Source organism: Ornithodoros turicata, unplaced genomic scaffold (genome assembly GCF_037126465.1).
Source record: "Ornithodoros turicata isolate Travis unplaced genomic scaffold, ASM3712646v1 ctg00000746.1, whole genome shotgun sequence".
Taxonomy (NCBI): Eukaryota; Metazoa; Arthropoda; class Arachnida; order Ixodida; family Argasidae; genus Ornithodoros; species Ornithodoros turicata.
In genome coordinates, this window is record NW_026999400.1 from 2,793,669 (window position 1) to 2,818,166 (window position 24,498).

A 24,498-nucleotide genomic window follows, 5' to 3' on the forward strand; every position below is an offset into this window, starting at 1 on the left:
GTAGGCACATTCTCTAAGACGGAGAGAAAGATTATAGGAGCTATCGAACGGGTAATTTCGCAGTAGTTGAAGTAACGTTGTTTATTTTTAGTTGCGACCATTATCATCACGTACATATGAATACAGAACTATAGGATGTGGCAGCACAAAGGACAATGTTATAATCCAGTCACCAGGGACTGAAAGCGAAAAAAATATTGGTTCGGTTACGGTTCACTGTCAGAACTTTGAAAGTGGTTTCAGTTACGGGATTCGCCGTTCTAGTAGACGTTCTACGGTACCCTATGGTAGCCGCTACGGCGTTGGTCTCATGGTGAGACCAACGAGCCCATGAGACCAACGCTTCGCCCTAGCGTATCGCCGGTACGAATCTCCTCGTGGAATAGCGTACCTGCGTGACGAACCTACTTGACGTCTCCGATAACACGGTACTAGGTTACCATAATACCGTGTTATCGGAGACGTCACAGGTTGCCGGGCTCGACGAGGAGAAAACGACGACGAGGCCAACTACGCGAGAAGCAAGATGGCGGGGCGGACTCCTGTAACATTTCTATGCTGCTCAAGGTGATTGCGAATAACCCTTTCGTGGATGCAACGAAATGGATTGCAATAACAGAGCTCCTCAACAGTGTAACATCGAAGGGATTCACGGTTCAGGGTTCGGGATTTACCGAGCGGGAGCGCTACGACGTTTAATCGCACCGTCTCCTTCCACGGTGTACTAAAACGTCAACAGCGTCAGTCTTGCGTGTCGTGATAGCGTTTCAGATTAGCGTACCGTAGCGGGAAATATTTTGCCCTACAATGGAATGTATGTGTCGCGGCACGTGCCACAGACAGGGACCTGTCAGCCCGGAAGGCACGAGGCAGGTCATCGTGAGTAAGCAGTGATGGTGACGACGAGACCGACTTGCCGTTGTCGGCCTCAGTCATGTAGCAGTAAAGCCTGCGAAGCGTCTACCCGCCATATCACCGACTTTCGAGCCTCGAAACTGCACGTCTGACTGATACGAGGCTGAGGAAACAAGTTAAGCCATTACACAAACATTTATCTGAATATGCCGTGTTCAGGCAAATCCGCGGCCCACGTCCTCTACTGAGAGTCTCCGTAAGGGATGGTGGTTCGTGACTCTTGCTGAAAACAAAAAACAAACAAACAAACAAACTTGGGTGTGTTTTAACCGGGTTTCTTTATGTCCAATCTGTGTGCACATATTTGATGCATGTCCACACTAATATGTAATTTCCTGTATGTATACAAAAAAGATGCCCTTATGATGCTGCAACTGTGGCGTGCACAGAAATTATGATTTTGATCAACCTTTGCAGGTCGTTCCATTTGGTGCCTGAAAGCCGAACTTGGCTGTGTTACTAACTCCTAACAACGTTCGTGAAGTCGCGATTAGCGTTCATACATATAGGCAACTCTTGGCAGGTCATGTGCTTAGGAAGGAACAGCGATACAAGCTTCTCACAGTAACCAAGTCTGTGTTTGGCCGTCAAACTATCCTCCAACGTTGTTTACGACTGTGCCCGCATGACATCGAACGGGTGCAGGAATATCTCCGCAAGTAAACGACAATGACAGAACCTCACGGATCTTCTCAGTACCACATATACAAGACCGAGGAACTCCTCCGCCCCTTATTTTGGTGCCGCATAATGCAGTTATCCTTTGCTCTCCTCCCTTTAAAGTTATTTCGCACAAAACTGCTACGACACGGAGAACGTTATAGATGAGACAAGCCGGGAATACACGATGGCATAACTCAATTACTCGTCGTGTGTACCCGAAAGCAAGGCTTGTCGAAACGGAAAGAAGGCAAAACAAAGAGACACTTGTCAAGCTTGTACAAACAACGTCGCGTGTTGCGGGGTATAAAGTAAATATAAGTACGAGGGACAAGTCAAGGTGCAAAAGAACAAAGAAAAATATATTAACGGACGCTTGATTCCGCCCAACTTATTTGCCAAGCCACCCTTTCCGTGTTTTCTCCAGGGAACCACAGCGCGCCTTCCTTCCAACGTCTCGTACCAAAATTGCTTTCGATCCATTTGCAATGCCTCATCCTATACTTTCTACCGCGCGCCTATTCTTTGCGCCGTTTGTATTGCTGCGCCAATGGAATCCAAACGGGCGAAATCAAGCCGAAAGATGGAACTGCTGCAACCATCGGTTTCATAATCGGCCGCGCAGCTAATTTCGAAATCAAGGGCGAACTTCGTTTTCGTGTGTGCGGACCAAAGAGTTAAAACTTTCCAAGCGGCACACACGTCGAAGCCTTAAATGAAGATGGATCGTTCTTTAACGGTTCCGCTAAAGAGAACAGGAGATATCACTTTCCTAAGCCCTCAGTTTCTGCTTTTGCGCCCGTGTGCAGAGCAAGTTTTACGGCAGATGAAACCTAAGTAAGCGATTTAAATGTTGTGGTAATAAGAGTTTGTTCGTTGATACGACACTCAGATTAGTCGTGGATTAGTCAGATTAGACGCTGGAAGGCCCTCTTTGAAGTATAGGACGGTTGCAGAGCCACATGTGAGGCAGCTGCTCAACCCTTTCGGCCCTGGGCTTTTTGAATATTCAGTTGAATTTTTTCCCACCTGATTTGGTCTCTATATACCTTCCAAGGAACCAAAAATAGAAAATACGAGGTCACTATTCCGTGGCTATAGAAGATGGCGTCGTGTGCTAAAAATAGTACATCAAAGGTTAGCGTCTGTGAAAACGGCCAAGAATGTTTGGCGCTATATTTTATTTTGCAGCCCGTACAGAAACGGAAAAATTTACATGGTCCTTATCTTCATCTAAAAGTCGACGAAAATGTAATAGAAATAAAAAATAAAAAAACGCACAGTCCAGTGGTGTAATCTTGGAGTAAACAATGAAGTTGTTGAAAATAGTGCAGCGCATGTGGAAGTTCTTCTGGAAGATGAACATTGCTTTCGTTCAGCACAAAAATTCGCAGTACGGCTTCTTCATTACTTTATTTCATATAAATCTTGGGACCAAAACCACTAGCGCATTTCTTAATCGGACTGGCACTCTCCTAGATACCAGGAAGGGATTGAATAAGAAACAGGTGGCGGCCGGCTATTCTAACCCATCTCTCACTGTGTGTGTCCGCTCCTGTTAGCTGCTTGGGTGTCGTTCCAATGAATAAAATGCGACACGCCGGTGTACCGTAACCTTTTGTTCCAAGCTGTACATCTCCTGCGATTCGCTCTCCATCGAACTCGTCAGTTAGCTCATGTAATGCATGATGCCCGTCGTCTGCCGCATCTCGTGAAGCAATTCTGCGGCTTCCTCCTCACCCGGATCGCCTTCTCTGTCAAATCTGTTTCAATTACCAAAGAAGGAAACATGGGGATATGAAGCGAGAATTCCTCGTCGCATAGCAAAACCTACCAGGCGCAGTTCCCACCAAAAAAATGAAAACAAAGCAAAGGAAACACTGTAGCGAAGGGGCACTTCCTGAGCCCAATTTGCAAGGAGCGACAGGAGCTAGGCCCTAATATACTAAATATAGTACATACCTACCTGGACTTACGCATACACTGGGGCAAGAATTTTTCATCGAGCATAATGTCTTCAATGTTCCATAAATAACCTGCAATATTCTCATCACAGCCATTAAAATACCTCACTCATAAAAACTTTGAATTTTTGTACAGGTCCCGACAAAAGTTTGCGGAACACCAGCGCGGCGCATTTCTTGATCGGAGCGACACCGTATCAGCGAACGGGAGTGGACACACTTACTGAGAGGTGCATGGAATACCCAATCACCTGTCTGTAAGTCCATCTGCTCCCGTTTGCTGCAATGGTATCACCCTGATGACGATATACACCACTCCGGTGTTCCGTAAACTTTTGTCGAGACCTGTACTTCCCGCTCCTTCCCTCGCAAGCGTCTTCTACCAGCATCGTCGTTTTCTTCCCCTGTTCCAGGGAACGTAAGCCCGCCATAGGGAACGCGAGAGCGCAACAAGCGATGCAGGTGCGGATCAGGATGTCTTACGAACATTTTCGCTTCTTCTTTGTCTGTTTCGGTCATTTCATTGAGGCTTCAAAACAGATCCTTGTTGCGTACTTTTTTTAGTACACCAGGGGCCGAAAGGAAGCCATACTGTACACGTATCTCATGTAGTGCCTGGATGAATACGTTGGAAATGAAAATGGGATAGTTTTAATTATGATGCACACTAAGAAGAAAGGGAACAATTTTAGTCCTATTGGGCACTAGATACATGCCACAACTATGGTGAGCTACCTCAACCATTAGTATTTTAAGGACTAAATTCACGAAACTAAAGTGAATGTCGCAGAACGCAGTGGTAATCGCATTTCGCGCTTTATCTTCATAGTCCTATGTACATAATTTATGTGCTCTAATTAAAATGCTTCGATGGAAACGAACATGGCAGGTCATAAAATCTTGTGACATGTATAGGGCACATTCTGTCGAGAAGGAACCACGCACTGATTACTTGTTACTCTATAGGCAGAAAATTGCTTAATTATATCGTGTATAGGAAGATTCCAGTATCCAGGGTAACATTTACGATGTTTAGGGGGTAAATTTTAACCAGGGGAGTAAATTTCGCGGTCAGGGAACTAAAACGGGGAATAATTTGCAACATCGGGGACCAGAAACTGGAATTCGCAATTTACTCATTTTCGCGGGGAGTGCATATGCTTGGGAAATTTGTTATTTACATGGGAGAAGGTCAGTCGGTAAACTGAAGCAACAAAGAAAAGAGAGAAAGAGGGTGAGAGAGGGGAAACTATAAGATAGTTAGGGATAAACTGGTACGGAAGGATCTGCTGTTGGCCCTTGTTTTCTCTGACATCGTCCGGCGCGGTACCTTTAAGAGCATTTCGAATTGCTGAAAGCCACCGGTGCAGGGTAAAACAACACACGCACAGGTGCAACATAGAAGACAGAATACACACAATACACGCAGTGATGAGCTGGGGGTCTGAGTGATTTCAAAGAATGTGCTACCGATCTGCCAAAATCCTTACCAATTGTTTGACCTTTGACAAATGTGGAATATATGTAAGAACACAGGGCACAAGGACGGACTACACCGGGACAGCGTTCCGTGTAGTCTCCTGTCTCGCTATCCCCATGTAATCCGTCATCGTACCGCCTTGCATTCTTGAGATATATGAAAGTCTATAATAATAACACGCTTTTCTAGTTTTGTACTTATCAATGGATTAGTGGTCGCACCCCTTGGTTCAATGCTCAGTACGAATGCGATTTGCGTATAGGTTGCTTAGGGCTGCAGAAAACCAGTAGAAAACGTATTCTTCTGCGATATGACGGTCACAAGGGATCTACACGCTGCGAGATGTTATGTGACAACCATTCCATTGAAAAAAAAAAAAATATATAGATATATATGTGTGTCAGGAAGAGAGAGGGAGAGAGAGCGCAGAAAAATGACGAGCACGTACACATTGAACCTGCACTTACGAAAGTGTAAACTGACAAAAGTATTGAGAGATCTTATAGCGAACATTTGACTACGATACTCGCAAAGGTAAGTGTCACTGCCCAACGGAGTTCGAGGAACTCGAAACCTACATCATACTGTTGTTCAAAAATGCTAAGTCATTAAATGCTTGTGGTACTGTTTGCCAGTGCACATCCAATACGCAGCAGTATAAGCAACGCAGGAAGAAGCTAGGTTTAGTGAAGCTGAAGAATAAAAATAAATCGTGAACTTTCGCGAAAAAAAACAAAAAAAAACGCGTGACTGTACTGTGCTGTTCAACACTGTGAGGGACCGTAGTAACAGTAGTAGTGAATAAAATCTCAACCAAGGTGCAGGAAGGGGATACCCGATGTTTCGGAGCCAGCTCGGCTCCTTCCTGAGGAGGTGACTGCGGTGGCCGCTGGCAGCAACGTTCTTGTCGTGGTTCGAAAGTACGTGGTTCGTGGGATTGCCTTTCAGTCACGTGACGGAGGCCGCTGAGGTATACGCTATAGGCAAAGCTCCAACAGGAGTGGACTGTATATTGCCAGATTCTACGGTTGATGGAATTACGCTCAAGGTCGATTATGCAGGCATTTTGAAAGTCGATAGGAGGGTCGCGAACTTCACAATGTTCAGCGAGAGCACTTCGTTCGAGGTCCGACTTCCGTACATCACTCTTGTGTTGCCGTAGCCTTTCGGGGAAGTTCTTTGTCTCGCCGGTATAACGCTACATTTAGTGTATGGAATTTTGTACACTACACCTTGCCCTTTTTCCTTTGGTGGGTGATCTTTCGGTCGCTGTATATATAGTGTCCGATTGTTGGGACGTGTTTGTGAGATACATGTATTCCTTCCTTCGCTAGTATACGTGCCAGAGCCTCGCTGCAGTCACCCCCGAGGAAGGAGCCGAGCTGGCTCCGAAGCATTGGTTGGGATTTTATCTGCTATTGTTTTTACCCAACCAGACACACTGGTGTGGAAGAAGTACCCGTGCGAGTAACACTGTATATGCTCGCGCAGCTGTGAAGTATTAAGCGATTGTAATGGGAATGATTATTTTCGTTATACGTTCATTGCTGTTCCGTACGTGGTCAGAACACATACGTCCCTCGCATCTAACACACGAGGCAAACAGATACGCAAAAAGAAAAAGGAGACAATGAAATTATGTGGTCCATAAGCTGTTGCGTTACGATGGAAATATATAATGTCGTTTGCAAGTCCCGGCTGTGAACATAAATAACGGACTCCATGCATACTTATGAAGCTTTCAATCCTATTCTTGTAAAACCTACGTTCGGAACCCATCGGGTCTCCTTCATCCCTCGATTCATCACACGGTCTAAACTGCAACATCCGCCACGTCTTCCTTTTTTTCCCGCTTCTTTCCTGCTCCGTGTTGCTTCTTTCCCTTTTTCTTTTTATCACCACACTAAACGCTGTAAACAATTACTTCTGTTTGTGTAGTGCAGCGGTCCCTTCCATCCCGCATGAGGCCGACTGATGAAGACTTTTCTGCCTCGCCTAAATGGCACACTATTCCACGCGTACGTGTCTCCTCGGAAGACAGTTCGGGGAAGGCCCTTTCCGTCTCGTAATTTCCGGTGCAGACGGAACGTGTGTTGTTGGTATGATGAAGTGGTAATATTTGCGTGACACATAGACAGTTGCCATTGGCGATATGTTAAGTACACTTCTCATCAGGCCCCGCAGAGACACGCATTTGCAATGCCACGAACGAACGCATTAGCCTTCCGAGCACATACACGCGTTCATGCGGATATTCTTAGATCAGAGCAATATTGGAGATGGGAATTGGTTGCGAAAGCTCTTTTGGAGGTGCCCAATTAGGATAACATGAAACGGTTGACGTAACAGCGTATTCCCCCTTTCGTAACGACACTGCTAAGTTACCAGAATTGCATACTGCACATATACTTGCAACACCTGTTTTGGAGTCTTCTCGATTTAGACTAAAAGCTACAGAAAGGTAGCAATCTGATTCTGCGTTCGAGTGGAATGGGTGGTGGATAGTGAAAGCAATCCAAGGGAAGTTTGATAGAAAACAAAAAGTCTGTATATTAAAGTGCATGGAACGCTTTAGATGTCTATATAGACACAAGACGAGATTTTTGTAAGTAACGTCATTGAAGACAATGTGCTTTCTGAGGAATAGTGCTGCGACGAATTCTGCTGAGCTTCGGACCTGACACCCTTGTGCGCTTTTCGTGACAAACACGATTGAAACGAATGGTGATTGTCTGATTCAGTGAGCGCAAAGTTTGGTACACCGAGAAGCTTCATGGTACTCGTTTAGGTTCACACCAGTCGTGTGGAATGTTCCTCTACATATGCGAGACAGTACGCCATCATGTCGTACCTCTCCCCGCAGTATACAGGGTGTTTCAGTTAAATCCCCGGGCTAAATAATTCGCGAACCGGTGCACCAATCGAATAACTTTCTTTTTTACAAGTATCTGTCCAATACCGCCTACAAGATGCGCACCGCGTGAATGAGCGGGAGGCGCTCATTATTTAAATAAAAATGCAAATGAGTTTCGTAAAAAAGCGTAACTTCTAAAGCAGGGCGCTGTCGGTATTAAAATGGGTACTACCCCTTTTGGGACCTTCAGTGGACACCTTTCAGAGAAAAATCTGCCACCGAAGCGGGTCATTTGTTGCAGTAATTAATTGGTTTCGGTTTACGTATTTTTGTCGCGGCTGGTCGCGGCGAAGCGCAAAAAGACGCTCTTTCACTCCCTTATCCATCAATGAATTACGTCCTTACACCAATGAATTACACCAATGAATTACGTCCTTTTGCGCTTCGCCGCGACCAGCCGCGACAAAAATACGTAAACCGAAACCAATTAATTACTGCAACAAATGACCCGCTTCGGTGGCAGATTTTTCTCTGAAAGGTGTCCACTGAAGGTCCCAAAAGGGGTAGTACCCATTTTAATACCGACAGCGCCCTGCTTTAGAAGTTACGCTTTTTTACGAAACTCATTTGCATTTTTATTTAAATAATGAGCGCCTCCCGCTCATTCACGCGGTGCGCATCTTGTAGGCGGTATTGGACAGATACTTGTAAAAAAGAAAGTTATTCGATTGGTGCACCGGTTCGCGAATTATTTAGCCCGGGGATTTAACTGAAACACCCTGTATAGGAAGATATAGAATAGAATAGAAATAGAAAGAAAAAAATGGAAACGTAGGTCGCACTGGTGCGACCAGCTGTTCCAAGACGCTTGACGTGTGGAAGCACTGAATGAATTAAAATATTATATCAGCACGTATGTCCTTGAGGTAGGTCGTGAATGCACACATATAGGAAGATATTTCTTCAGAAGGGTCAGCCTGAGCCTTATAGGAAGATATTTCTTGAAGGCTCAGGCTGACCCTTCTGAAATTACATACTGCTCATTACTGACACAGCCGTTCGCACCGTATTGGCGTAAAACATACACCACAAGACGGGTCGTCTCCAGACAGCCAGATGCACAAAAGGTATTAACCGCATTGCCGGCCATTTGAAATTGAATACACCATAACCAACCCCGCCACTAATGCAGTCCTCTATCCATTATGGTCACTCGGAGTTAGCCTCAGTGCCTGTCGTTTCCTCTCGAACAGCTCATCGCTCTGCAGCGGGAAAACGTACGTTGTAGAGGCGCCGTTTAGGATTCCCAAGGCTTATCTCGCCATTAAATCGCGCTCTCATCGCTCAAGCAAGCACTGCACCGAGCGTCGAAACGCAAACACTCAACTCGAAGCCGGTCGCTCTTTCCGATTGGTCCGGGGCATGTAGTTAGAGTGAGCCCCCTAGCGAGGGAGGGATACTTAAGCCAGATCCCAGGGAGGAACGGACTGCGTGTGCTGAGGATGGATGGATGGATGGATGGAAAGAGAAGGTTTCCCTTCTGGGGACGTTGGAATTTACTCCGAGAGGGATTTTCAGCCTATGGCGGAAACTGATTAATGATATGCCGTTCTCCTGCCGTTGGAAACACCGCGGTGAAGCCTCGTGCATTGTCAGACGGTGTATGGAGGTTAGACGATGGAGGGAGAATGGCGATGTGGTGTAGGACCACCGCCATGACTACATGAAGTAGACAGCTTATAGTAAACATACGAAGTGAATCGGGTCATCGCCATTTTGCTTTTGGTGCCAAGTTTTGTGGTGATGTATTCATCCATTCAGTTTCCATTCCATTTCAAACCGTATGGATTTGTGTAGTTTCCCTTCTTTTCTGAATAACGCGTCCTGGAGTAGCCAGTCCCGAGTGGCTCGAGACTAACATCTCCATTTTTTCTTTTACAAATCAATCGTCATCTCTTTTTCCTTTTTTTTTTCTGTCTCAAGGCACTAGAAATGTTAGGTACGCTCGAATCTAGCCGGCTTTACGACATAATAGCAAGTCCTAGCTCAGAGATTATCCACCTGCGCACTCTAAAAACAGGATGAGGAGGCTGGATCTGCTGCCCCCAATTCTTGGAAGCGTCGCAATGATGCACAAGACAACAAGATTGAAGAAAAACAAAATTTCCAGTTTTCTAAACAATTCGTCCCAAGCTAAGGAAGGCCTCTTTAATGAACACCGCTTTATGTTTTGAGTATGGTAGCCTTTAGCACCTTATGAGGGGTGAAATTCCGTATTCTTCATTTTTTTTGTCATCTAAATATAGGCCATATTATGTGGAGCAAGCAATAATACCGATTTAAGCCGAAACGCTTACTGACACTCTGTCCTAAATGCTCGGTGGATGAATCCACATCACATGCACCAGTACGTACTTTTATGGGCTGTTTCTGTAGGAGCTTCGATCGATTTAGTGTCAGAGTAAAGTACAATAAAAGCAACCAGCTCCTTAATCTCGGATTCCTCCCCTTCAAGAACGTACACAGAACTGAAGTCAAGTCGTAAAACTGCTCCCCAAAACGCGCTCTTATGAGCACGACGGGACCTCTGACTAGCGGTGCAATGTCAAGGAATATTTCGTTACATAGGAAGTGCGATAGGGCTGTAATAGCTGTACTTATGCCGTTGTGAGAGGACATGAATAGGAGAAGGGAATATAGTGAATTGAAAATACTAATATAAAGTGAAAAACATCACCCTTCCCGGTCACCGAACTGTATGTAGGGATGTAAATTTCGCGCAAAATTTGGGCCTCATAAAAAGAACAGTTTGTTTTTAGTGTTCTTTTCCGAAAATTTGAAGAAAAAGAAAATAATAAAGATATTACAGTCTGTAACTTGTTTATTGACATGAATATACAAAGTGTTACCCAATAAGCGTCCACCCCTCTCAGCGTGCAGTGCTCCTTCAACTCATGCAAGCAGAACATTGCGTTGTGTAATAAAGCTCCGAAGGACATTCAATCCCTGCAGATTTCAAAGGGATTGAGCATCGCAGTGCAAAGCTACAATGCAAAAGGTACGAATTCCGTGTTCAGAACAATCACGATGGTCGTGGTGCGAAGTGCAGTTGAGAGATTGCTCCACATAGACGGCGACGCGTCTCTTTGGCAGAGACCTCGGGATTTTTGGGATAAATAACACGGAGACGTCTCTGCCAAAGAGACACGTCGCCGTCTCCGTGTTATTTATCCCAAAAATCCTGAGGTTGGCGATTTGCACAAGAAGAAATGCATGCAACTTTCGATAGCGGATGAACTATTGAACACTGCGGTCACAGCGAAAGCGATGAATGACGATGGCGATCTTTCGCGGCTCTTCATCGAACTACTTTGTAGGCTGAATGTGAAGCCAAAACTTGGGCGCCTTGCAATGTGCGGCCGCACGAAAAACGCCATCTGGAATTTTTGAAGTTTTTTTTTTTTCAACCTTTGAGCGGCTGAAAAGAAACGAAAATCTGCCTTCGTCTTCTGGCGGAGTACTTGTGCTCCACCAGTCTGGCGACGGCTCTTTGAAAGCCCCCATCATCATCCCTTCATCCTCTCCCAACGCAAAATAGGGCAGTGTACCGCCTCAGCGGCGGTGAATCGCCCACCCCATCACCATCCAATGTGTGTGTGTGTGTGTGTGTGTCTTACTTCAATACCTCTCGTGTACGGACACCTCCGGCCAGCTACAAGAATCCTGGCCCCCTGAGTGCTTGCACTAGAAGAGGTTTCACTACAATAATGTACACCCTTAAAAAATGATTACATCGTTGTGCATTGTACTAAACGTCTTTAAACGTATGCGGTAGCTTTATAGGATCATCATCGCAAGCGACAACGGTTTGGAGAAACTCGTTCTGAACTGCTATTAAAGTTTTACTCGAAGCGTTTTAATGTTTCGACAATTCGTTGAAAAAAAATATTTTGGTGCTTACACAATTTCAGCGTACTGTGAACAATCTGGTCACGTTTCCCTGTAAAGGCACACGAAGACCAACATGGTGGTTGGCCGCATAAAGCTATCGCTTTAAAATAACGATTCATGCAGCACGTAATAAACTAACGAAAGACTCTTACTCATATTCTGGTACACAGCGTTGCATAACAGATAAAAAGATACATTTCCAAACACAAATTTCCATATTTCATATATAGGGTGTCCCGGCAAACGTGTCATTGAACTATAATAAAAAAAAACTACGCCACCTAGAATCATGCGGTCAACGACATTTGTTCTTACTAGGTTTTTGTCACCTGCTGATGTAAATATCATGTAACGTAAGTTTAATTACGTAAATTGTCGCGAACTGAACTCGGAAAGGGGCCAAGTAAAGGTCACTTTTTACAGTAGCAATATGAAGAGCGTGCCGAGTTTACTCGAACTCATGATAATTGACAGTGATAATTAGGAGCTATCCCATAAGAAAAAAAATTGCCGAGTATCATGCTTTTCGGAGCACCCAGAGCATAATGCGCGATGACTTTTTGAGCGCAATCGCTGTTAGTCCGACGAAAGGAGGTTGCAAACCCAGCCCACAGAATGATAGTAGAAAAAAGTGGCAGTTCCTGAAATTGGGTGAGGCAAGACTTGATCCCAGCAGAAGCCGGACGCGATAAGCAATGCCTGTATTATCTCTTTCTACGCTGGGTTTCCAACATCCTTTCGTCGGACTGACAACGATTGCGCTGAAAAATTCGTTGCGCGCTATCCTCTGGGAGCTCCGTAGAGCATCATGTTCCGCCATTTTTTCCCGATGGAATAGCTCCTCAATATCCCTGTCAATTATACTGAATCTGAGTAAATTCGGCACGCTCTTCACATTGGTGAGGTAAAACGTGACACTCACTTCCGAGTTCCGTTCACAGAAATTTACATAATTACATATTTTAAAGGGACAGTCCGGGAAAACCGGAAGTTGATTTTTTCCAACTGCCACGGAGGCTTACATGCTGTGTGGTAAGTTTCAGCTCACAAAATGGTGTGGTTTTCGAGATATCGAATAAAAAATACTCCTCTGAAGACATCCGGTTTCGTTTTTCTCCCTCGCATAGTCCTTGCCCCAAGGATCCTCTATGTACGTCAGCCGTCACGTGAGCATGACGTCCCCAATGGCCAAAGTGGAGCGGAGGACTGCGCCGTTGCTGGGAATGCAGAGGGGTGTTTTTGTCTATGAGTGTACTGAACAGAACGCTGCGTCGTGATACCTGTCTTTACATTGACGCGACTCTGCATTTTAGTCTACATAACGCGTGATTACTACTCAAAAACATCATAATGGACAAATGCTAGCACGCAACAATCAACTATCGCGCAAACAGGTATCCGCAAGTCACGTGCGGCATTGCTCTTATGCACGTCACGCGAAAGCTCGCTGCGGCCTTTACTCAGGACCAACTGCGGCATAGAAAAAAATCGATTATAAATCGTGCGATACGATTTCTTCTGAAATATTTTCCACATTTATTGTGAGGAGTATTAGAAATCATAAGGCGGTATTTCCCAGACCTATGTTTTCGACCGGACTGTCACTTTAAACTTACGTTACATGACATTCACATCAGGAGGTGGCAAAAACCTAGTAAGAACAAATGTGTTTGACCGCATGCATCTAAATGGTGTAGTTTTGTAGATACGTTTTCTGGGACACCCTGTATATATCATAGCAAATATTTCCATTATTTTCTCCGATTTTCGTTTGGCCTTATAGAGGAGATAATAGGTACCACTAGAGTCACTAAATAGGAAGCAGGGTAGCGATACTGAGCCACGCCGGCTAGCGAGCGCCATCTTGTGTCCGGCGCGGCGGCGTCGCCTAGCAATGTGACGCCCATCTCCCCAGGAGAACTGCGCGCAGTGTAGTGTAAAACCCTTTAGTTTCACGGCCCCTATAGTTTTCGTGAATCCGGGGCACATATTAGTGCCCACTGAATTTCGCGAAATTGAAATTCTAAAGTTTGTGGTTCGGTTGCCTCACCTTGCGACATGCCGCAGACTGCCAGTTCTATTTTTAATTACAACGGTATTGCACCCGCGCGTGCTTTAAAACTCTCCAGAGGCTTAATAGCAACCAAGCGCGAAAACAAAGTTTGCCATTGTATCATTCTTTTCCACGTGTTAACAATTGTTCGAAACTTTCGCGTGCCTTTCAAATTCATACCTTTCATTCAAATTTACGTTTGCGTGCGTCACCCACTCCTCAGGAAAATTCGATACCCTCCTGAAACTGCTTTCCATTGCGTAGCCAGGCTCTCACGCCAGATACGCTCAGACACGCCAGACTCACTGGCTTCATAGCTAAGGACGTCACACCGCCGGACGCCCCCTGGTCTCTGCCTGTGCCACCGAGCTTCGTACACCTTCCGGAGCTCCAGGTCCGGAGAGATCAGGTTCCCCCTCAAGTCCTTCGAGCCCTTTTTTATGCTCAGGTAGACGTGAAGTTTTCTACCTCTGCTGCAGCCTAAACCGATAGTGCATCTCGAAATGGCAAGTCCGCCTCGGCTTTCGTCATTCCATCCGAAGGCGTAGTGGAAGGACGTCTCCTTTCGCATCAAACGTCATCCACAGCTGCGGAACTCTATGCCATACTTTTCTTTCTGCAGCACATTGTTCACTTTACCCCACGGAAATGGGTCGTATTCACTGAATCAACATCTGCGCTGCAAGCCATTGAAAATTCTGGCATCCCAGTTTCATCCGCACCGGTGGTAATGGAGTGGTGATGGATGTGTTAATGGCTTACAACCTTATCTACGAAGCAGGTCGCAGGCTGGTTCTCCAATGGGCTCCAGCCCATTGCGTTGTCGAAGGGAATGAACAGGCCGACAGCGCCGCAGAAGCAGCTCTCTCGTCTCGGAGAAGGACGCGTGCGCAGCTGAGAGGAGATCGTCGGTCCGTACTTCGACGCCTCATGACTCCTCTGTCTACCCGCCAATGGACCGCTGACATCCTCCCCCCTGCCATGCTGAGCAGAGTTGATCCACCGCTCGCTTTCCGCATGCCTCGACATACCTCTCGTCAAGATGCGGCATTAGTTCATCGAATGCGCCTCGATGTGGCTTTTACAGCGCAGTGGCGTTACCGCTTCAAGCAAGTTGACTCTCCCCACTGCGGTCACTGCGGTGCTGCAGAAGATCTAGAGCACATTCTTCTCCACTGCCCACACTACCAACTTTCCCGAGCCGTACTCTCCGGATCCCTTAACGAGCTAGACTCTCGCCCCCTTTCTCTCACAAAATTGCTTGGTCCCTGGCCACATCCAGCCCACCAACGCTCTGCCCTCAAAGCTCTCCTCACTTTTCTGGATCACATTGGACTTCGATTCTTATTGTGAAGGGTCTCATTATTTAATTCCCCGCATCACCACCAGCAATGGGGTAGAGTATCGCCCCTGGCGATAAAACTCCCCATTAATCATCTTGTAATAAAGTTGTTGTTGCTGGAATTCGCGAAACTTAGGGGCGCGCGAATAATGAAGGTTCTACAGTATCTGTTGTACAGCTGTTGGGAGAATATACTGTGCATCGTCTCATCGCGAATCGACGTTAGATAGGTATGGCGTCCACAAAAATCATGCAGACAAGATAACAAAGACAGAGAGAAGGAACATTGCCTCGTGCTTAACGCGTGCGATAGCACACACAGAGAAAATGTGTGGGGAAGAGCATGAGTGCTCTTCCCCACACATTTTCCCCACACAGCGCGATAACTCCCGTTGACTTTTCCACGCGAATTGAACATGCAAATAAGTAATAATCACGGCACCTTATCGGTATCGCTCGCGCCTGCGTTATTCTGCAAAATCCTGTTCGTTGTCGGCTCCTTGAAACAGAAGTTGGCACAGTTGACTTGTGCTTCTAATCAGAAGACGGAAAAACCACGGAACGCTCTTTCTTCACGGCCTCATCTTCATGTCACCATCATCTAATCATCATCTTCAGCTACAGTCGTGACGATGCCCACAACTGCGAGGCCAACAACGGCAAGCTGTTACCATCGCCACAACCAACGACATGGTTTCTTGTTACCTTCCCTATAGCTACCATGCCGCCATGTACGACGCATTCCCTACGACCAGGCTAGAATTCATTGCACCTCGCCATTATTGCGAGAATCCCGCACAACCGCTAATTCCATATGCACTCCACTTAACGTGGCCTCCATGCCCTCATCATGCTAGTTAATTAATGTTTGACCTGTACCAACTTACCCGGTTCACCACAGTTATGTCACGTTAGACTCCGTGCCCTCCCTTCAATACCCCACGCGCTATGAAAAAACTAACGTCTAACCAATCTGTAAACTGTGCAAGCTCGATATCCTTGTCTCGCCAGATCAAACCTGTAGCCCTCTCGTGCGGGATTAAACTTTAGTTTCATAGAGCACTTGGTCGACTGTGTGAAATAAGGGAATGAAGATACAGAGAGAGAAATCGCAACGTACAAAGGATAAAACGATGAAAGATGAAAGTCACTGAAAAGGTTAGCCAGCTGTAGGACTCGAACCCACGTCTTCTGGATTACCGGTCCAGGGCTCTACCAACTGAGCTAAGCTACGCCTTCTCAGCGACTTCCAGGGTGCGTCATCTGAAGGGACAAACCAGTCACTATCTCTCACTCATCCTCCTTTCACTCTTACATTTTTTGCACACTCATGCGCATATTCATACGACAGGGATCGACGCAAGCGGCAAATGCTGAACATCAGTTCTCTCATGTACAAAGGATAATTCGTTGCTTTACGCCGCTAGGCAATTGTGCAACATTGGAATGCAACATATAAAAAGGAATTGATAGTTAGCAGGTGCCTTTGTGAACCGCATTGTCCGTGTACCTTAGTTGCGATGGGTCATATTCCCTGCTCTCGTAAGCACACAAAGAAAGGCTAAGTAGAAGTCTGGAAGATTGAAATATGTCAGCCGTCGGCAAAGTCAGATGGCGGCGGGAATCGAAAAACGCACCTCTCGATTGCCGATCGAGTGCGCCAACCACTTCGCTACGCTGGCAACGGCTTACCGACGACCCACGAATAAGTAGAGATAGGACGAATCCACAACTTTAGGAATCTGAATCGGAATCCGAATCCAAGGAGGGTTCCGCGAATTCACGAAACTTGCGAATTCCGAATCTTTCGAATCATTTCATAAAAAAAGAGTTTTAAAAGCCAGGGGAAGGAACACTTCCACTGAAAAGTGTCCTGAAACAGAATTTGATATATTTGTTTAACGAAAAACAACTTAAATAATAGTTCACTTTCAGCACATACCCATATACTTCGTCTTAAATGTAATTTATTTAACACGGTGTTCATCGATTACAGGAAGTACACAAACTCTCGAGTCTGAATTCTTCCCATAAAACTAAGAAACAATCAAGAGCACGACCACGTTACACTTAAACTTGTAATGCAAGAGGTCCTGCCTGAACTCTTTCAGTCCAGAGGAATGTAAACAAATCAGCCTTTCGGCGGACGCCGGAGGCGCCAGTTTTGAAAAGGAAAAAGAAAAAAAAAAAGAACATGGTTGGTGGATTTGAAAGCTTCGATTCGCCGTTTTGGGCACAGGGGTTCGGATTCCCGAATCTCGAATCCCTGCCTAGAATTCGAGGATCCGAGGATCCGCGAATTCGGATGGCCAAACCCTACTAAGAAGCCTCATTCACCGAACGCGCGGGACACTCACTTTCTTCCCATCCTCTCCTACCTGTCTTCTCACACACGCACACATACATGCGACCCAGGACGAGGTAATGAACTGATCAAAAGTCCAATCTACTTTTAAAAACAGCAAACTCAACAAGTGCCTACGTTCTAATCTTTCTCATCGTCTTAACTTTGTAAGTTGTGAGGGTATCGCTTCTTCCCTGCACTGTAAGAAAAATTTCCATAATTTTACTGCGCAAGTGACTGCGCGGAAAAGAAAAACGGACTGGGCTTTCGCAGTTTAATGTATACCTTTATTGTAAGTGTCATTCTTTTCGCTTACGGGAGCTGTGCTGTGTGCACTCCAAACGATTTTTTTTTGTTTTTTTTTTTGCAATACGTACGGCACATGTGCCGACAACAGAGTTACAAAGTAATATTACGGAATTTTTTACAGAGTGCAGTCACTTCAAGAATCCCGCAAGGCTCAGTTCTGGTGCCTTTACTCTTCATATATATATATGACATAGCCGACCATATCTCCGCCAAAAGTAATGACTGCGTACTGTACCAGGAAAGTCCGTCAAAAGAGGAGGAACATTTACAATCTTCTTTAGACCTGGTTTTTAATTGGTGCAACCTCTGGCTAATGAAAAGCAACGAGGCCGGCTGCCGGCTGTGCTGTCTGAGGTTTTTCCTGGGTTTCCCTCAGACGCTTTCAGACATATGTCGGCACAGTTCCCCTAGAAGTCGGCCCAGGACGCTCATTTCCCCAGGGCGTCAGTCGTGACGTTGCCCACATACGTGAGGCCGACAACGGCAAGCCCTTTCACCATCACCACCACCACCACGAGGATAACCGTGTTGTCATGGGTATAAGCATAAAGCGTTCACGACTCATTTTTGACTACAATCTTACTAATACTGCCACGGACCGAGTCTCCATTCACAAATATCTACGCGTATTTTTCACTGGGGATGTGAGCTGGGATTCTCACGTCATAGAAACAGTTTAAAAAGCTGGCATTCGATTAAACTGGCTATGTAGAACTTTGAAAGACGATAATCTTCATACGGCGTTCCATCATAGACTATATTATTCACAGACTATGAACAGTAAAGTTCACTAAACGCGCCTAGGCAGCAACATTGCCACGGTCTCGTTAAGAAATTAATAAAAGTCGAACACTGAATTCTTCTTTCACAGCTTAACAATTCTACCGACTCGGTTGAGTATTGCGATCTTGAAACGCGTTAAGTTTTGACCCACACGATCACGGCATTTCATAGCTGACGCCTCGTCGTCATATAATAGTGAAGGCGTCTCACAAATAGGCGCCTGTGTGCCTTTCAGCGTTTTCATTTTATTTTTTGTCACTACACGGCACGGACTATTTATCTCCCCTTTTTTTTTGTGCTCTTTACCAGCAATACTTCCTCCGGGAGGTTCCGGAGCGCCATCGACTTTTGGGAGCCCGCATATTCGTGCTGCGCATAGCGGCCTCCGGGCGGACGGGGCAAATCGAGGCTCTTTTGGGATCGCCTTTGTGCACAACGTCATCAAAGAAAACTGTCACAAGGACAAGCGCGTTCCAACGAAAATGTTCAACGGCAAAATGGCAGGGTTTATCGTCGGTTATGCTTCCCTAGAAGAAACTGGGTCGGGTGTAGCAAGGTTCACCCGATCTGAAGTTACCCGTCTCATTTCATCCGCACCGTTTTTCTCGTGCGTCAAATTCTCCAGCACTGATTCCAACACGCAGATTGCCACGCGACACTTTCCGCGAAGGTTAAAATGTAACCGGGAGAGGACAAGGAGCAACATGTGGTTCTTTCGCGTAAGGAGTGGATGAGCCGCAGCACAAGACAAAAGAAGAAAAGAAGACGCCGATAAAAAAAAAAAAAAAAAAACGAAAACGAAAAAGAAAAGCTGAAAGTGGTAAGCAAGTGCTAACCCTACTGCGTTTTTTCGCAGTCTTTTCCCTACAAAGACTGCTTCTTCGCCCCCGCATCAGTTGGCAGTTGTACTAACCTAATCCACACCTACCACTTCCTCGCGCCTACGAGAGACGGCCGAATGCAGTACTAACCTAACTCAAATGTATATATCCCTTCCGCAGGCTAGTTTCTTTCGCCTGCCAGCAGCTTATAAATCTAACCCGAACCTGATATGCTCTTTATAAAACAAGGAAAAATGCGGGGAAAACAGGACGGGAATATATTCGGAGCGCAAAAAATGGGCGGGTTATTTTGTGCCGGGGGAATCGAGAGGGGAGAATTGAAATCGCGTGGAATCGTGCACCACCCAACGGGTCTAAGTGCGAGTACGAGGCTAGCACGGCAAACACATCGGAAGATGCAACGGCATGCTGAAATCGAAGGACACATGTTTCATGGTCGGATAAACAGAACTTTATTTAAAGGGACACTAGAATGCAAAAACAACTTGTGCTCAAATGAAAGTCCGTGTTTGAATTCGTATAATGCAAGCAAAATTCGTCCACACAGCGCTACTGTTTAGAAGAAAAACAGAGAACAGAAAACAGAGAGAACAGAAAACAGAGCCGCCTTTGGGCGGGAACCAATGGAACCCCAAGACGCAAAGAGTCAGAGAGTGGCGGCATCCAATCAGATAGCAGGAGAAGCGCGCGCATGCCTATCTCGTGTGTGTGGATTTGGAACGGGTCCGGTCGTAGTGTTTTCTACACGCGCGCAATGACGCACGTTGCAGCATTTTTCAATACCAATTTAGCGAATTGTAGCCCAAAACAATAATCGCAAATGTTCTCGCGACAACAATTATAATCATGTCGTTCGGACAGCGACACCAGTCAGCTGCGTAAGTCGCACTATGTTTTTCGCACGACCTGCTCCATGGCGATAGCACGCGCGTACACGCGCAGCATGGACTAAAAGCAACGATGCACGCGCTGAAGCGACGTTCACTGCTTAATGCCGAGGCAAGAAATACTCCGACATAATTCTCAATGTAGCTTCGTAAAGGACTCAAGGTTTCGAATTACAAGAAGTACTAAATTAACATAGCAATATAATTTGAAGTGAACTTGCGTGGACATTTTAGTACCCCTTTAAGTGGCGACGAGTGAGAATTTTCACCGCCAGGGGCGATACCTTACCCCATTGCTGGCGGTAATGCGGTGAAATGGAATATTGAGCCGCCTTACAGCGAGTGGCCATGCAGGCAGTTTTCAAAGAGAGAGGAGGCGAGAGTACAGCTGATTTAGTGACACTGAAAGTGTGGATGGGAAAGGTTTGCAGTGCGGGCAATGAAGAAGGATGTGCTCTGTAAATCTTCCAGAGCACCGCAGAACTAAAATCGTTTCATAGTCCCATCGAAAAATCGTTTCATTGTTAGTGTCACAGATGAATAGTGTCACAACTTTTTATCGTCATCCCGCTTTCATAAAACTTTATATCAGTATAGTTACCGATATAAAAAAAAAAACACAGAAAGAACGTGCCCCTATTGAAACGAAACAACCGTGTGTAGTGCGCAGATTTTCCGGGGAGCTACATAGCAGAAAAAGTGGGAATGCACCGCGGCAGCATTCTGGATGGGGCACCTGAGCGTATAATTAGGGAGCCATCAGCCTAAATGGCTGGGTAACCTCGCCTGCAGGGGAAACGAGAGCTTCGTTTCGTGCCAAAAAAAGGAAATATGGGATCGCCCGGTGTGTGCGAAATCATTAGATTTAATGAGCTAGCTGCTGTACTGCGATAAAAAAGAAAAGCAGCCTCAATCTTTCTATCTGTGCACATGGAACAGGTAATGCGTCTGCAAACTCCGCGCGTTCCTTCCTGTAAAACCTGCGCTGCAGATAGCTACTGTACTTTTTTTCCCCCCGTTAGTTAGGCGGTTAGCGATTACATGTAGCGTTATCGTCTTGCAGCAAACGCGCAAGCAACAGCTCTACCACACCTTCATGACAGAATTCGCTTATCGTGGGGGCAGTGCATCGTCACTAGCTTTTATCGTAACAACCCTTCATCAGCCGCACCTTTTTCAGACCTGTAGGGGTGCTGTGCAGCTGAGGGAGGGTTGTTACGATAAAAGATAGTGACGATACACTGCCCCCACGATAAGCGAATTCTGTCATGAAGGTGTGGTAGAGCTGTTGCTTGCTCGTTTCCTTATCAAAAAGAAAACGATGTCATTTCGCCCTTCTCGTGCGTGGGAACGCTAAAATCTGCATTAACCTGCATCGGCGGGTTTGAGTAGGAATTAAGAGATGGGAAGAAGAGATAAGAAAGAGTTTTGCTGCATCGAACGCTATCGCCTTTGCGAATGCAAGCGATAGCGTGGTGGTTCTGCGCAATGCGCGAAGCTTTCTATGTTTTGCGCGTGAGCAGAAGCACAGACGCTATCTCTTACGCACGCAAAGGCGAGAGCGTACGGAAGGACTCTACGAAAACGATAGATAGAGGAACTTATCAAACCTAAGCTTAGCAATGTAATGTCACCGACTTCAAAGAAACTGGGCGATTGGCCTATCATGTTTTCGGAACTGTTATCGCGAACACTTTCTGATGTTACTAAAACTCGCTAGTACCGCGAATACTTAGTCTGCGCTCCTGTTTCACTGGACCTGTCGCGGCGGCAAATGTCTCCTGCCCTGGCGGTCACCAGGAAATGGAATTACACCGTGCGAGACGGTTACGAGTTCCTTAGGACATCGCGTCAGCAGAAGCGGTGAATTGGATTGCCCGGGCAAGCCATTCGATCACAGACTTGTCAGCGAAAGGCCGAGGAAAATCGCCGGGGAATCTCGTTCATCACTAATCAATTGGACATGCTCGATCACAGAAAGCAATGAATGCGCCTTTGACAGACTAAAGGGCGATTGCTTTTGCTTCCGACGCCACAGTAGTTATTGCACCAGTTTTGTAGAAAGTTTTCGTGATTAACACTTTTCGCCACAGCGGGATCAAAAAAAAGTGACGCATAAGTGTGAAATGGGGCTGATGAACAGGCAGGAATCTGATAATCAGATTAGGGACACCGTTACTATAGAGAGCATTATTCATGTCGCTCTCCCTTCTTTTTTTTTTTTTTTTACTTTCGAGAGGTATAATTGCCCTGGATGTGCATTTTCATTCAAGTGATTAACATTCAATCTGATTAGCGCAGTGTAGAAAGAGGGATAATGCGAATCAACGTGCCGCACACTGGATCAGAAATTGGAATGACCACTAAGGGCGAATTCCACTGGTAGTTGAAGTGTAGAAAAGCTTGCACTGGCTTGGGTGTGCATATCACACTGGTCGCGTTTCATTGGTTCGTTTCTACACTGAACCCGGACCGGCAAGCTACATTGCGCTGCAAGAAGACAGCGAAGGCAACATCTAGGCGTAAGTTGGTCTCCTTGTGAAATACGGCGAATATACTAAGTAATCATTGAGGGCGTATCATAAATAATCTATAGCCAGAAAACGCGCTACGCAATTCGGACTGCGTTGCGCATCTCAGTACTAAGAGGCTGTCAGTATTCCATCTTAACGCACACAAAGGAGAAATCCGTGCTCAAACAAATGATCCGTGCTACGCGAAAAAAAGAAAGACTTTCAGTGCCCCAAACGTAACAAAATGTGATACGTGAAGACGTTTTTTTTTGCACGAGGATGTGGGCATCCAATGTGAGTAGTAGCGAAAGTTCACACAGACACATAATTAAAGTTGGTTGGCGCTTTAGGATTTTAAGTTCCTAGATAAAACGTATCGTTGGGCAAGAACACAACGTAGGTCCGTCGTCCGGTACGTGAACGGATGAACCCTTAGAATCACTCCAAAGAGGTCAACCAACGAATATTAGTTATTTTGTGCGACGTAACATTCGATATCGGCAAGTTATAAAAACTGTCGAGAAAACGCACCGGCTGTGCGGCTGGACACGCTGTGAACAGGGAAGATGTATCCCGAAACACTCACCGTCCCTACGGGTCCCTGAGAGCCAATTGGTGGAGTCTCCTCCGCCTTCAGCGGATCGCGTGGCCCACGACGTATGTGCGAGGGCGACGGCGAGCACGAGGGTCGCCGTGGGTCCACCGCTTAGCCGCATGCCTCAGGGCCACGCCATGCCGCGCTCAGCGCCTTGCGAGCGCGGCCACTGCAACGATAGCAACCCGACGTCGCCACACTGATGATACGCACGCACAACACAAGGATCAGCAGCACACGCCGTAAGAGATGCTCGTGGCAAATGTTGCGAACACCCGCGCGCTCCCCACGCGCCTGGAGTTAAATGAACCTCGGGATCATCCCATTGCGCCTGCGTGGGACAGAGGAGGACGCCGCCTCGGGGCACGCTTCAGAGGCTAAGTTGAGCGCAGCCTTCTTCTCTCAAAAGGCTTTTGTTGGCGCGCGGCAGTATGACAGAGTTTAGCACTGTCTCGAAATTTCCTTATCTTATCGGACTCGGTTTATCTTCTGGTGTGACGGTTGATTGAAGAACACCGTGCAGCGTATCCACGATCATCAAGTATCGGTGCTTTCTCAGTCATACCCAAGCAGCACAATGTACCGAAAGTCGAGTGCAATAGGGGTGGACGGTATGTGTCTTATCACTGTTCCTTAGTTTCAAGAGTGTGTTCAAGGTCTTCCACCTACCCGTCCACCCCTATTGCACTCGACTTTCAGTACATTGTGCTGCTTGGGTAATAGCATCGTTTTCATGTCTTATCTGGAAAAGAACGCGAAAAGCTGTGGGAGCCACGTGGTCGAAACACTAGGCGTGTTCCGGAGCCCGTGATTTCCGGGCGCGAAAAAATGTCCCTGTCGGTCTCTTGATTGGTTGCCTAGTAGCGCATTATTGCCAAGCGATCTGCCTGCCAAGGCGGCATGTTGTGCCTCTCGCCCTCAGAAACCGCTAGCTTGGGAACGCGCCCTAAGGCGGCAACAGGCATAATACAGCCCTACATCAGGCGTAATACAGGGTGCGCGCTAC

General features: G+C 46.3%; 1 protein-coding gene and 1 non-coding gene across 2 annotated transcripts in view; both read right to left on the minus strand.

Annotated features, from left to right (window-relative positions):
* LOC135374756 (uncharacterized) overlaps window positions 1-23,874 on the minus strand; it is a 283,547-nt gene extending 259,673 nt beyond the window's left edge. The window contains exon 1 of the mRNA XM_064607684.1: window positions 23,484-23,874. Within this exon, the coding sequence (XP_064463754.1) occupies window positions 23,484-23,613 (130 nt within the window). The 5' untranslated portion in view covers window positions 23,614-23,874. The remainder of the gene's footprint in view (window positions 1-23,483) is intronic.
* Window positions 16,381-16,454, minus strand: Trnat-ggu (transfer RNA threonine (anticodon GGU)). Its single transcript has one exon. It is a non-coding gene; the product is annotated as a tRNA-Thr (tRNA).
* Window positions 23,875-24,498: the final 624 nt, after the last annotated feature.